At 44.9% G+C, this 14,838-nt stretch overlaps 6 protein-coding genes across 6 annotated transcripts; 4 read left to right on the forward strand and 2 right to left on the reverse strand.

Annotated features, from left to right (window-relative positions):
- Positions 1–1,246: 1,246 nt before the first annotated feature.
- Positions 1,247–3,246, forward strand: FMAN_14117 (uncharacterized protein; the record flags this gene model as incomplete). Its single annotated transcript, XM_041826034.1, has 6 exons — positions 1,247–1,324; positions 1,396–1,648; positions 1,714–2,290; positions 2,338–2,599; positions 2,669–2,973; positions 3,042–3,246. 6 exons carry the CDS (start codon positions 1,247–1,249, stop codon positions 3,244–3,246), a joined length of 1,680 nt encoding a protein of 559 aa, XP_041691355.1.
- Positions 3,247–5,077: 1,831 nt separating this feature from the next.
- On the forward strand, positions 5,078–5,410 carry FMAN_14118 (uncharacterized protein; the record flags this gene model as incomplete). Its single annotated transcript, XM_041826035.1, has 1 exon — positions 5,078–5,410. One exon carries the CDS (start codon positions 5,078–5,080, stop codon positions 5,408–5,410), a length of 333 nt encoding a protein of 110 aa, XP_041691356.1.
- Positions 5,411–5,981: 571 nt separating this feature from the next.
- On the reverse strand, positions 5,982–7,365 carry FMAN_14119 (uncharacterized protein; the record flags this gene model as incomplete). The annotated part of the gene is made up of 2 exons (XM_041826036.1): positions 5,982–6,149; positions 6,199–7,365. 2 exons carry the CDS (start codon positions 7,363–7,365, stop codon positions 5,982–5,984), a joined length of 1,335 nt encoding a protein of 444 aa, XP_041691357.1.
- Positions 7,366–8,007: 642 nt separating this feature from the next.
- On the forward strand, positions 8,008–10,815 carry FMAN_14120 (uncharacterized protein; the record flags this gene model as incomplete). Its single annotated transcript, XM_041826037.1, has 2 exons — positions 8,008–8,377; positions 10,361–10,815. 2 exons carry the CDS (start codon positions 8,008–8,010, stop codon positions 10,813–10,815), a joined length of 825 nt encoding a protein of 274 aa, XP_041691358.1.
- Positions 10,816–11,346: 531 nt separating this feature from the next.
- FMAN_14121 (uncharacterized protein) lies at positions 11,347–13,236 on the reverse strand (the record flags this gene model as incomplete). The annotated part of the gene is made up of 7 exons (XM_041826038.1): positions 11,347–11,594; positions 11,654–12,022; positions 12,093–12,114; positions 12,184–12,252; positions 12,317–12,527; positions 12,643–12,902; positions 12,979–13,236. 7 exons carry the CDS (start codon positions 13,234–13,236, stop codon positions 11,347–11,349), a joined length of 1,437 nt encoding a protein of 478 aa, XP_041691359.1.
- A 503-nt stretch (positions 13,237–13,739) lies between these two features.
- Positions 13,740–14,599, forward strand: FMAN_14122 (uncharacterized protein; the record flags this gene model as incomplete). The annotated part of the gene is made up of 3 exons (XM_041826039.1): positions 13,740–14,052; positions 14,104–14,287; positions 14,371–14,599. The coding sequence occupies 3 exons, from the start codon at positions 13,740–13,742 to the stop codon at positions 14,597–14,599; spliced, it is 726 nt and encodes a 241-aa protein (XP_041691360.1).
- Positions 14,600–14,838: the final 239 nt, after the last annotated feature.

Raw genomic sequence — 14,838 nt, forward strand, 5'->3', positions numbered from 1 at the left:
TGCTGCTTCTATGCAACAAAAGACGCCAATTTACATCTAGTCTAGCTAAGGCCCCTGCCTCCCTGCAATTTTACCAAAACCTGTAGTGTAGATAGATATGTTCAATTTAGTGCTGTCACACTTTCATTCATTCCACAAAAGATGCTTCATCAGGAAATACAATTGATTATACCTAGATCGCTAGATGGATGGGCGCGGAATACATGCTAGCCTTTCTATGCAAATGATCAAGACAGTATTATTGACTAGATTGAGTTTGCAAGCAGTTCCCCATTGTATCTCTTCTTATCAATTGTTTGCCACGTCATGACGCTATGAGACATCAATTATCGCGCCAAGAAGTCTCGCCGAATCAGCATTATGTGTTGGCCGACGAGGATAATGAGGCCAGCCGAAAGTGGAGAGATTGAGTCATCTGAGCATTCCCACTATGATTTGAATGGCTGGGTAGTCGGTGGATCATGCATAGCCAAGTGTGACTGCATGTGCCTGGACAACGCTGACAGATAACCAGCGTATCGCAATCACCAGATCCTTCCCCGCTTGTTACCTACGGTGCTGCTTTGGTTTGAAAGCTGTCGGTTCCTCCCTTGATTGAGCGCCGGGCAGGGCGGGGTAGTAAGACATGCCTCTGTAGTGGTTTATCTTTACCCATCCCTTCTGAGAACAGAGTCAGCCTATTGGATTCAATTGACTGTGGCGTGAGACATATGATGCTACCACTGTCTAGTGTCAGCAGCCAAATACATTCTTCTCTCGCCATCCTTCTTCACCGCTCTTCGAGACACATTTGCAGTAATGTCACCAGCAAACGGGGTTTTCCTAGGTATTGGGCTCGTAGAAAACCATTGACTAGGGCGATGCCGGTTGCGGGCTTGATATGAATTTGACGGGATACATGCTGCTTCTGTCTGGAATATGGGGCCATTTGGCGTCAAGGAAGAGGTCAAACAAAGCATGATAGCATTGGATGGGAAGCATAGTAGTACACTAAACCCCATTTATGTCAATATGCTTGTTAAAGCTAAGAAGTGATTAATATCTAAAACCACAATATGTCGCGTGACAATTATGTCATCGATAGGGAGGCCGGTCGGCCATACAAAAAGATATAGCGGGTACAGGGCCCTGACGACATGCCACTCTTACCATTCTCTGCTTCTCAACCTTCCACAGCCTTTTCTAACCGAATAAGGATTCAAAGATCCCAGTCTCTAAGTGTCACTAGTTGTTGTACAAGCCTATCATGCCCACTCTATCGCTGCCGTGCGCGAACTGCCAGGACGCTGGAAAGTCTAGCTGCAAGAATTGCCGCCTTGTCGTTGTAGGTGACAAAAAAACTGCATCGCCCTCCAAGAGTTCTTCGAGCTATTGCTAACATATTCTTCCTCGCAGTATTGCGGTCCCGACTGCCAAAAAGCTCACTGGCATTTCCATAAAGCCGATTGCAAATCAGCCCTGAGTAAAGCAACTTGGACTCCCAATTGGGTCCTTAATAACAGAACTCCCGCATTCATCAGAGGGGGGATAGGCGTCACTTTTGGAGGCAAGAAGTACCTATGGGGGAATGTTCCGGCCCTTGACGTCCTTCGGCTTGACTCAAATGAAGGAGATAACTATCAAGGCCAATTGAGCCTGCTGTTTGCGGGTACTTGCTCTGTCCGATCATACGGTACTCTAGACTAGAGACTGACATTACGTGTCACTTTATAGCCTCCGGCGACTTGCGAAATCTTGTCAAGACTATGGCTCAGCTTCCTGCAAGCTACAATCAGCCCATTAACATCACAATGAACGACCGAGATCTCGATATAGTAGCACGGAATACCATAATGCTGCTTGTAGCGCTTACAACCGAAAGCCAAGATGAAACAATCGATTGCATGATCCACGTTTGGTATTCGGCCTTTATCCGTAAGGCCGACCTTGACATCCTCAGTCAGAGAGTTCGCCCTCTTATTGAGAAGGTTTGTGATAAGATTAGAGATAAACCTGCCAATAGCATCTTGGGCAAGACCTGGACGTTTGGTCAACAGTCTCTCAGGCTTGTGCTCGAGAAGTCGTCGTGGGATAGGCTGTTGAGCTTCATGGAGGTTCCTGTCGGGTTAACAGCTAAAAAGGCGAACGAAATACGAACAGCTGTCACACTCGCTGAATCTCGAATAGATTATCGCGATCGCTTTTTTCTTTTCCTGCCTTCTTCCCATCGTGTTGCAAGATATCGATTTCGGCAGGATGGACTTCTTCTCCCATTTGGGGCTTCACGTAGCGAGTTCCAGCAACCAAATCCGTCAGTTACAGAAATTCCATGATATGCAATGAAGCTTATGAAGATAGAACATTCTTCCAGACTGCAGACAGCTGGCCGATGCACGACAACGCCGACCCTATGAACGGCTGGCCTGTGAAGGAGATTGAGTCAACTTCTACCGGACTTGCAACGTCTGACATCTATGGAAAACTCTTTTATCATGTCAAATTTGCATTAAGGACATTTTTGGAGCGGATGCATAACTTAAGCATAGCATTCGAACTTCTTCAAGTAGACGCGTCTGATCTGCCTGGCCATCTTGAGAAAAGGTCTTTCGATCGAATAGAGGTAAGCTTCTGGAGTAAACAACGATAAATTAATTACAGCTCATTCAATCATTATACTTACCTCCGAAAGGTCTCCAATATTTCAGATGGCGGATATCTTGGTATCCATCAAACCGTCGGCATAATGTCGCCGTTGCTCCAGGCTCCCTCCAACAACCCTCACGCAACCCTCATCACCTTATTCATGAACATCATTGACGAGAACATGACTGAACAAGATCAAATGGCCGAAGCAACTATGCAAAGCCCATCAACAAGGCGTCTACTCAAATTCCTCCCGCCTGACCATCCACCAATCAGTCAACATGACCCCGATATTATCAAGTTCTCATATGCTCGTGATTACGTCAGGACTTACGACCACATTTTTGACAGGTGAGTAAGGATCATCCATTCATCTCCTTGCACGGACTCGATGAACACCATTCTGACCATGTCTCAAGAGTTGCGAACACGTTCGAGTTCTCACGTTTCCCTCAGTTCATAGGAGCAGCGATGAAAGAAAAACATACTGTTGTTGAGAAATGGCCGTTCCGGCTTAAGCTCGAGCCAGGACAGAAAGGAGCAAAGGAAGAATTTGACCTCATTATGAGAGGGGGGGCGAGTGGAAAGGAACGCTACATCGAATGGAAGAGAATTCCGATGTAGAGCAAGCTGTCAAAAGGTGAAATGAGGTGTAAAAAGCTTCTTGCTTGCCAGTCTTACATACAGTATAGTCATAATATACATCCCTATTGTCTGTCCCAATTTCACTAAAAGAGGAAATTGTACATCTCTCATTAGCTTTATACCCCTGCTAGCTTCTGTTTCACTAAAAGAGGGATAGTATTTTCAATCTACTGCCTTTTTTTTTTTTTTAATTAGAAGTGCTCGATAAACCTTCTGATCAGCTAGTTTATTCCTTTATTATATCCTTTACAGATAGCTTTCCTTTAGTGGTGTAAAGTGATATTACCTTATAAATTAATATCTTAACTCTATGTATTTTAGAACTGCATTATAGTAATTTATAAGGGCTCTACTAAAAAGATTTCCCTCTCCTTAATTGATAGTTGATATTATCAGTTGTCCACTTTTACAATAAAGTATCAACTACCCGTCTTTGAACATAAAGCCTCCAGAGCCATCTCTGGAGGTGAAGAAGCTGAGGCTTCGTCGGATGAAGAGAGTCCAGTTGTCATGCGAAAGAAACAGGCGCAGGTTGTGCGCATGATGGAACCCTGAGTACATGAGCTCATTGAGGCACACTATCGCAGATATCCTCAGTGGAAGAAGTATTATGACCCTATTCTTCTATTCCTAATGGTCATGTACCCCTAGTTATCGCCTAACCCCTGTTTATTTCTTGTATATTTATCTCCTGTCTATTCCTATATAACTATATTATAGTGACTTATATTTTCTTATTTCGATCGATAGTCCAAAGGCATATTACTTACGCGTATAAATACATATAAATATATACTTTATGTTTCTTATACTATCTAATCTCTTTGCTGTAATTTTAATTTAAGGTTTCCTCTAATGATTTTTAAAAACTAATACTATCAAAAGGCTAATAGAATATAACTGACTTTTACTTTAGAACTTAAAGATCTTTTTTACTATAATCCTTCTTGTTACGACCCTAGTGGTTACGTCACGTGTACCCCATTATTTTTCTCCAATCACAGGACTTAATTCACTACATCACGTTGGACCGATCTTCGAAACCCTTTGGTCCCCCGATAAGATAAGGACCGACGAGTTTCATTCAACGGTCTTCCAGGACCGATGCATAAATCTCACCGGTCCCTCCAGGACCGAACCCAATACACCATCGGTCTTTCCAGGGACCTCGAGTATATAGAACACATTCATTTGCACTTTCATAGATTCAAGCTCACCAGCTATCAATAAAACTTCTTTACATTGATCAAGCCTAACACGCATTGAGTCTACCATTAAGAGACGTGACACTTCGACAACGCTCAGCGTTACGCCCTACGCAATCTGCCAACAATAATGTGCTGTTGGCTTTGGACTCCAATTCGAATTTGCCTACTACAGTCGATAGATAAAAACGCGCTCCGTTTTGAGCACCTAATTGGGTGTAGAAATCTAAAGGCTCTGATTGGTTTCAAAGACAAAACGCACCGCGTTTTGAGCAAGAATACTTGAGGAAAATCAACTATTCTATGGACTCATGATGACTCCAGTCCAGGTTCCAGAGTCGCAGAAGACTCGAACGATTGGGATACTACTTGAACGTGACGTGGAAGCCAGCTGCATCACGTGATACTTGCGGGATAATTTATTTTGGTGCCCTAAGAATCTAAACCTCATTAATGCATCATCAATTTTGGTTCCAGCAGTCACTAGTAAAGGATTTCCTTTCACCTGTAAATGAGTTTCCATAAGAGTCCCAGTTACTCTCTCTACTTTTTGTAATCATGTTCATACCAAGACTTGACAAATTAAACTAACTAGGAATCAGAAAATGTCCGCAACCCAAGGAGATATGAAGGCTACTATCGAACTCTTACGCCTGAAACAAACCGGGAGCGCCAGGGATTACAGCACCGAGTTTCTCAGACTTTTAAGCAAAACGACAAAGGAAACTTATTTGGCTGCACGATTTTTTCTGGGGCTGAAAGAAGAGATCCAAAAGGCTATATATGAGGATGGAGAACTGCCGGCTACATTCGAAGATATGGCGAGGAAAGCGACGACTATTGACAATTACTTGCACGATAAACGGAAACAAAGTGGACTCTGTTATGCATGCGGCGCAAGCGGCCATATAGCGAAGGATTGTAAGACGGAGTATTAGACATAATTGAGATCAATGCACTTTTTTCTTTTTTATACTATGCCTGTGGGGCCGATTATATTAGAATTACAACATTCTAGCCTGTTTGACCCTTGCTGAACATCCCATCAGAAATTTCGATAGATAGAGTGTCACCGGCTGCTATCTAGCTATAGACTTATAGTAGAGAGTGTGTCAGTACTTCTCTCCTTGCTACTCATGTTAGGTTGATTCAGGGCCCGTCGAAACGTTCAGTCTGAGAGATATTAAATTCATGGTTGCAGTCCGCATTTGCAGACGATGTCGATCTAACACTTTACGCGTCGTATCGTGATGCGGTTGACGTGTAATCAAAGTCCAAACGGAACTTTGGGAATTCAAGTCCTACCCCTATGCAAAACTCAGCTCCTTAAGTGACCATACAAAATTGATATTTAGCCCCCTGCCGGAGACTTAAGTCGAGCTTGTTATGCAGGGCTTATAAATGAACTTCACAGAGAAGTTCTTTATCCAATTTCTTCGTAGTACGTCGTTTAAAAAGGGTTCATGTAACCTTCGGAACTAGCCACAACGTAAATATCTTGGGTACTGTCTACGATTCAGCCGCAGTATCTAAAGGAGGCGCAAGTCCAAGCCATCTATCCAGCCAAGCAAGATAGTCCGTCTCCATCCAAATCGCCAACTCTCTCAAGACTGCAATGATGCGATACAATCCTGGCAAATCTCTTGTATCACCCATTCTTATATCCTCAACAATGTCCTACAATCATTAGTATTCTCTCGCCTTATAAGATAAGCACGGGACTCACAATCGCATCCCCTCGATCAACGGCAAACATTAGTTTCCACTCATGTTCCATAACCATGACAAGCGGCACTGTAATAATCTCCTCCTCACTCTTCCCAAGCAAACTCATCCGTCGATGCCATGCTGCTATCCAAAGTCCCAACTGCCCTCTTGCTTCTTCAAGTGATCCGCTTGCGAGTTTTACCTCAATAGATACTGCGATCGGGTGGTTCTTAACGGGTCCGTAGATCGTCTGGTTAATGGAGCGTTTGTTATGCGGGAGGTTGTCAACTATTTTGCTGATGTGTTTTGCTGTCGCTTCTGACGGCGAGACTGTAACTCCCCAGTCAATCATCTTAGACTTTGTCATGTTGTAGTATGAATCGGTTCGCACTTCAGGGACGAAGGGTTTGCTGATGTTTGCGTGTGTGATGATCTCGCGTTTTAGTGACGGAAACGGTTTGAGGGCGAGTTTGAGTAATGGCCCGTGGACGTCAATGTTCCAAGCTGACTCTGAAGCGCTTTGTGTCTGACGCGAAATCGCAGCATCTTGGATCTCTCTCAAGGCAACAAGTTCGTTATTGTATTCTGGCGTTTTACTAGCTGGATGTTCAAAGAACCACTGTGGCAAGATATCTTCATCGCTGTCCTTCAGATCTTCTCGCACGGCATTAGGAATGAAGTTGTTGCCATGCGCGGTGCTGAAGATCGTATCATATGTCTTGTGTATATGTTTTGGCAAATGAGATTTCTTCATCGGAATGAAACGAACGGGCTTTTGAAGTAGTTCGAGCGTAGAGCGCTTCACAGGGCTTGACGATCGGGAATAATTCGAGGCGCCTGATGCGGAAGATGAGGGCGGTAGGGTTGGGGGGTTGGAGAATGGTCGTGAGGGAATGCTCATCTGCAATGCCCGTGACGGCCCAGTTGGAGTCTGGTCATCGAATGGGTTGCCTTGGATATTGTAAGCATCTGCATCGATGGTGCTGACATCTTGTCTCGGTCTTTTCGGCGAGCGCCTTCTGCTGCGTGTTGGCGTTGATTTAGCTGGATCCGAAGACGGCGGCGTTGGCATGTCGTTCCAATTGAGTATGGGCGCTCCGCCTTTCCGACCGCTGATTTTATCGTCAATAAAAGTACTGAGCCAGCCGTCAATGTAATCTGACAGCTGAGAGGCGTAGGAGCTCATGGGGAGAATTTGTCGCGATGAGTAGTTGGGCGGAGCTGAAGATGACGAGCTTGCGAGAATGTTTATGATGGTTGTTTCGATAAGATAAGATAAGATAAGGGCGTTGACGGGGGAATACGTGGGGTCAGTCGAATTCTATACCCCGTGTTGGAGGCGCTAGTCAAAACCATCAGGTTTAGCTAAAATTGGCATTTCGAATTTTGCGGTCAGCAAGCTAGCCAGTTTGGCTCTTAGTGCATTTTGCTCCGTCCAACCAGAATTTAGCGGTCACTCGCTAACGTCTTTCGATTTTCGCGGTCAGTTTACTAACCTAATCAGGATTTAACGGTCAGTTCAGGGGAATCTCTCATACCCATCCAGACAAAAGCATATCCTACCCATCACGATCTAGTCTATCCACAATGCCGAGAACACCCAAGAAACGTGGGCGGCCTCGAAATTACGACACGCCGAAGGACAAGGCTAAGCAAGACGTCGTCGCCAAGCGCGCTCGAAGACGGCTTCGGAAGCAAGCCAGCGCACGGCAACATCAGATTCCAAATCTATGTTTCTGCACAGACAGAAGCTTTGCCGACTACACCCTCACAGGCGCGTCGCAACAAGAACCTTGCTAGAATCACGTCCGTGACTTGACCAAGCTCGATGGAGATCCAGTACCGTGACACCCTTCCCAATGACGTCCGCTCTGCCTTCGACAAGGCCATAGAGGCCCTTCCACAAGATCATCTGCGTCCTACAAAACTATCCGGAGCGGCCATGGCGGAGCGGCCATGGAGGGGTAGAAGATCGAAAAAGCTGGATTCACCTACACATATCATACGCATCCGCCACTTCAAAATCCCTTCCCTTACGCCTGCCATAGATCCCATGGCGGTAACTGCTGCTGAGCAGATCAGGAAGAGATCAAGAAAGGATAACGAGATGGAGACATCTAGGCCTCAGCCGAAAAAGAGAAAGGTTTCCAAGGAGGATGAATCTCAGTTGGAATTGCAGGAACAGCCTACCCAAGAATGTATATTAGTGGATCTCTGCTCGATGTAAAGACCGAGTTATTCCCATTCAGATCTTAGTCCAGAGACGACGTCTCTTAACCCTTACTTAGCGCATTAATCCCTGTCATTTGACTGTCCCGATCTGACTGTCCCGAGCCATTCCGGGAGGTTGGGGTGTCCCTCAAACTCAACTTTGTCATACATCGCTAACTGCCACACCGATTGGAGCTGACCATTCTTCCCCTTGTCACCCTCATTGGTTAATCCATTCTCCCATCAATTTCCCCGAAACTGAATCTCCAATGCCCTGTTATTGCCCCCGGTCTTAAAATATCGCGGCCAAAAGGACGCAGCCGTCTCATGTTACTGGACCAACTAGTGAGTTCATTCACTGCCACCCCCCCTCATCTACGGCTCTAATGGCCTTCCTTTTAAGGACGTGCGTGTATAAACTGCCGTCAGCGGAAGATCCGCTGCGATATATTTGACAAAGGTGTCCCCTGCACCAACTGCAGCACCTACAGCCGACCAGGATGTCGTTTGAGTCCCAATAAGAAGGAAGCCAGGCAGTTGCTAGACCGACCTGCTGTTCTTGCTCCCCTCCGCCCGCGCGAGTCGGTTGATTCATCGGCGACTTCATCGCCTCTACCCGCCGAGACGTTTGTTTCCACTGCAAAGGAAGATAGGGAGCAAGATCTGGGCGCACACCTTCTGAATCGCAACGATATAAGAGGTGCTGAGCTTGGCTATCGAACTCGTTCACACTTTATTGGGTCTGAATTGTCCAACTGCCATTACCTTGTTCGCCAGAGCTTGTCCGAGATGAGCTATGATAAAGTGTTTCACTTCAATAATGGTCAATGGGAGTCTGGAGAGGGTTGGTATAAGGCATATGGCATTCTAGATGAGATCTGCAAACGTCTAGAGAAGTAGCTTAAAGTCAGGTTAATAAGAGTATATTTTAAGCTCATTAATTACAGATGGCCGATAGTTGACTAAGAATTGTTTATAGCGTAATATTAGGGCCAGGATCCAAGAAATCTAGTCTGCTTAACTCTTCTAAATGCTATATTACTTATAGGAGTGCATACCTTAGTATTATATAATAAGACTATACTTTTTATATAATAAGACTATACTTTTATTGTTGCCTGTGCTTTTTAGGAGAGTAAAAGTCCTTATTGAGAGTGACTCTAGTTATAATAGGCTTATCTATATTTAAGTGCCGCTACTGATAATGTAGTATTTCGATATTAATGCTTGGTATTGGATTGGGATTGCTATTAGAATAGCTATAGCCTTAGGAGTCTATTAAGACGTTAGTTACTTAACAATTCTACTAGTCTATAAGTGTATATATACCTAGCTTTGGTAGGTTTTCTTCTAGTTCAATATAATCTCAGTAACCTCAGCTGGTCAACCTCAGGTCATATGAGTCTCTAATATATTTATGAATCTCTAAGACTTGCCTACTAATCGTTTTAGAAATCTTTCTGATTTTGATATTCTGGATCTCTAGTATGCCGACTTTAAAGGCATCCTAGAAGCAGAAATTGACTTTATAATCTATTAGATTAAGCTATATAAGGCTATATCCTAAATAATAAGGGATGGTTAGTAGCCTTAAGCTTTTATAGAGGCATAACTTTAGGCTATTAAAAGAGCAGATAAGTCTTTTAGGGATTTAATGCTTAGAATTCCAGAAAGACTGCAGCTGAAACTCTCTAATCTCGATATATAGCAGTCTGTTCTTTATTTAATGTACTATAACTTCATTCTACTACTTTATCGCCCTGCATCGAATTGCAGTCTAAATGATATATCTGCTAAAGCATATAAAGACGCTATTCTCTGCAGAGAAGCCATAATTGCTATTACATCTATATTTAAGGCTTTGCTTAGCAAGAGGGCTATATCCTTATTGTGGCTCTATAGTAACTATGTTCTGTTTACGGCAACTATCTATATTCTGAATCAGATTAACATTAGTACACTACTGTTAGCTGCTAAATCTCGGCGTATATTGGATACATTCCTAACCTCTCTGCGCGATCTTGCAAAGTACTGGACCTATGCGAAAGGACTATTGCAGGTCCTTGAACAGAGGGTTTCCAAGCTCAAGAGTCAGAGAAACGATGCAGAGTCTGCAAGGTCACAATACGCAGAACCACCTGGGCAGCATGATAATCAGTCCTTCTATCCTCAGCCTAACTCACCAACCGAGGTATCATCCCCTGAGCAGTCAAGTGAGGGCCCATCAGAGCGGAATGGTGGAGAGGGCCAGATATCACCCAACTCTGGTGGCTTAGCCGACCTTGGTTTAAACGCCCATACAGCAGCCGCTGATTTTGATACCAGCATGGTGTTTCAAGGGGCCGCCCAAGATCCTTTGCTAGATGATTTGTTTCTACTGGATGCTTCTGCATTCGACTTTCATTTCTATGAAAACATCAGTTAGATTGTCAAACAAGCGTCTTAATGAGAAGAGCAATACAAGTATAGCTAAGAAATTAATTACAGGTTCAATTTGTTACACGCACCTCTAATAAGAGATGTTATCATCGGAACCCTGGGTACAAACATCTCCAACCAGTCTTTCCAGATTTGACAAGTGCCTATCTAAAATTTGCTGGTTTGCCTTGCAGGGTTTTTACATTACCACAAAGAGTGTAAATAAATCCTTCCATGGCATCTTGGCTAGATTGAGAGGCTGGCTGCCAAATGTGCCAGTTCCGCTGGATAAAGTACTGGCCATGGTCTAGACTATATAAATTACACGCAGCTGTAACAAACTGAGTCTCTACTTCTATTGTAGAGTAATACATAAAATAAACTGACCTAAGTGTACACGTAACTCGTCAGGCGAGAGGTTGATTGTTAAAGGTTTGAAAGTTTCGTTTCAACGGCCGTTCTAATAAGCCAATGAAAAGATCAAGGTGGAACTTGAAATAACATCTGGAAAGGTGAACGGAAGCTCTGCCATTTAGCCTCATTCTATACTATTCAATAGCTTTTTAATACTTGCAAGATACTCCCCGTAAGATTTAGAAAGGCTTTCCCATGCTGTCTTGAATAATGCTTGATTGTACCATTCCACGGGTAAGAGTTCGGGCTGGATGCCCATCTCCAAAAAGGCTTGTTTTGGTATCGATTGGGGCCGCCCTTCATAGAGACGAAGAACGAGCAAACCTACGATTTTGTTCTTGTCCTTTATGAAGTTGAGGTGGCTGGTACGAACTAAAACGGTGCTGGTCAGAGCGTTTATATGGCCGACATGTATATGCAGTTGTACACACCTTGTTCCATTAAGTTGACCTTATCGCTATTGGTTGAGGCCTTGTAACCGCAAACTCCTCCTACTCCAGCACCAGCAACGATACTCACAGGTGATGCGGTGATGTATCCCCCAACAAAGTTCACAGCTGCCTGCCCCATGACATAAGTGCCGCAACCAATGGGATTAAAGAACAAAACTGCAACGGTAGCAGCTACAGCTACCCCGGTAACAGCCGCGAAGGCACATGTCTTAGTCTTCGCTCGGGAATACTTTTTGTCAAAAAGAGGAGCAAATTCATTCATAGCGACGGTCGTGTCCTCTGCTTCGTGAGACAAATCTCCTATGAGCTGTATAAACTCAATCGCTTCTTCGATGGATAGCTGAGCATCTCGTGTTGAGAGTAAGCACATGGTATTTGCCACAAGGCTGTAGCGTAAGACAAGGGAATCTTAACATACTGTCTCTTATTAAGAGGTGGGCCTGTATTACCGAGTTTGCCCGGTTGAATGAGCTTTCGAATGTGGGCAAGACGCCACGTAGCGCACTTACGCCTTGTGAAATGCTCTCGGGTTGACTTGGCTCTCGGAACGGCGAGGAAACCGTATTTATAGTGTTGAACTGGATTGCGAAGTCTAATTAGCTTGCTACAAGCCGATCCCTGAGGTATATTTTATGGTCTTACAGTGTTTACGACCTCAGTAACATAATCTAAGGTGCTACGCCTCGTTGCCTGCACCGCCTTCGCAGGTGTGGGTGTTGTTGATGGCTTGGACGAGGGCGAGGCACTACTGCTCTGACCTGGTTGCGAAGATTTTTGGACTTTCGGACTCGCGATTTGAGCCCCTCGAACAAGACAATAGGAAGCCATGGTTACACCAGCTACTGTACAAGCACTAAAGAAAGGTAAAGTCATCATGCATCAGCCAAAACCGGTAGACATGGTAGTCGCAAAAGCAGGCGCCAGATTTAAGGTGGTGGAAACAGTGAAATAATAAAGATCGTACTCACGTTTCTCCAATAGCATCCAGAACACTAGATTTTCCTGTTGAGATATTTTGTCCTTGTACGCTTCCAAAGACCTGGAGAAAGTCCCCTGCCAGAACTTTGCCTTTGAAATGTCCTGCCGGGTGTTCTTCTGTAAGACTCAAAAAGAGCGGTGTTGTGTCGTTGTCTTGAAAGAACGAACATTTCCGGAGTTCAGCTCTGAGATTTTGAATATCGTCGTCGCTTATATGATGACCTTTTCTACCTCTAACACGAGCACAAGCCTTGAAAATATTTTGTCAGTGGGCTACTCTAAGCATTCCTGGTCACAAGAGAATGAGGCAATGAAGTTTGACCTACCTGCAGCAAGAAAATGTCCTCATGAACCCTCCGAGACTCGTCTGGGATCTCGGGGGTTATGTCCAATTTGTCTCTGAGCTCTCCGATGTGTTGAGAGATGTAGCCCGCAAATCGTTCATGATTTTGGGCGGTACCGGACCGACCTCTGGCGTATAATTGTATGTAAACTTTCTGTCGCTTTGGACTACTTGAGAGAGAGTCTTTGTTACGCTGACTGATGATGTCATCGTTTGATGGTGGCAGCTCATTGTTCGCCATGAGCTCGACGCAGGGTAGAGTTGCGAAACTCAACAGCAAATCGAGAATTGAGCGTGCCCAGCACAGTTGACTCCAGGCCTTATAGGAAAGGCAATAATACGCCCTGTGGAGGCCTGGGATTGGAATTGCAGCAGAAATCAGCCTCAGCGTAGGGCCGCATGTTGGCCGCAAGGCAATTCAAACCTAGGCATCAGGCGACAGCTCGGTGTGAGAAACCGATGTGCTGGCATGCGTCAAAGTGCAAAATACACATCGCCTCTGAAGCAATACTCAAATTTGATACGCTGCATGAAAAGTGAGACAGTCATGTGCCTTGGAAGTTCTCTCACCCCCGCATGCACGAGAAAAGTGCGAATGACGTGGCACAGCCTGCATGTTATCACACCTGGTTGCCTAACTCTCCTGTCTCGAGGACAAAAAGTAGTAGAGAGTAAACGACCGCCCACCGAAGGGTTGTTCAACGGCGGTCCTCAAGGAGCAACAAATCCGCCAATTTGACAAAGATGGAGCGCTATAGTGAAAACTCTGGGAGTTCGTTTGGCGAATTGCTACGTCATAATGCGGGGCAGAAAGATGCTGACGACCAACGCCTCCTACCCATGGGCGAGCCTCGCCAACATGATGGCCCTCAGAGCCTGACTCCACGGGAGCCTTTCGACAGCAATGCGTCCTCCAACACTTCAGACCCTCAAAGCCGCAGAATATATCTGAAAGCATGTCGCAAGTCTTTGGATTTCCAGATGGAGCAGTACCTGAGATATCTCGGCAAAGTTCGAGCTGCCCGCATAGAGCCCAAGGATCTTCTTCACAGTCCAGGTAAGTTAATCTTCACAAGTGAGAAGAATCATGCTAATCAGCATGGTACAGGGATCGCTGAAAACGGTCCAAATGTACCCCCTTCTGACTTCTGGTGCTTAATTGTTGTTCGAGATCGGCTTGTCTCACAGTCCAATATTCTTTGTGAATATATGAGAATAGAGAAACAAGATGCGAGTCAGTCTCTAAGCCATTCTTCCCCGTATTCTGCTCTTTTAGCATGCATATCAGCTTTGTAAGTACCAACCAGCTATGCAATGATAACACAATGGACTTGGGACACCTCAATACTAACACTCAATGCTTGAAAATACGCAGTGGCAGTGCGACAGTCCTACCCCTGGGTAGGTGGTTTATCCTAGGCATGCTTGTAGCAGGAGCGCTGCCCCTCACCTTTCTTGCTCCAAATGCAGCCAAGGTCATTGCAACGGGCCGGTGCGAAAGCATACTTCGGTCTGTCATCCAGCGTGCAACGGACTGGGACCTGGATGAGGAAGGCAGAGAAAAACTTGAATCGTTTGCATTTTGGTTACAGATGGTCTTGTAGTCGAGATAGCAGATCACTGCAATTTTCTGCTCTATGCACTTCAACTTTTTCTCTTCTATCATTCGATGTGGAGAGCCCATCCAGAGATCAACAATTTCAAAATCCCAGAGTATCATAGGACATGCGAATCGGGCTCCCCCCAGGCTTGGGTCCTTGGTGGTCTTAGTGGAATTCGCGCGGGCAGTCGACAGAGGCATTTTATTTTGTCAAAATTCAACCACAACGATGCATCTAGTGAT

This window comes from Fusarium mangiferae (genome assembly GCF_900044065.1).
Source record: "Fusarium mangiferae strain MRC7560 genome assembly, contig: FMAN_scaffold027, whole genome shotgun sequence".
Classification (NCBI taxonomy): Eukaryota; Fungi; Ascomycota; class Sordariomycetes; order Hypocreales; family Nectriaceae; genus Fusarium; species Fusarium mangiferae.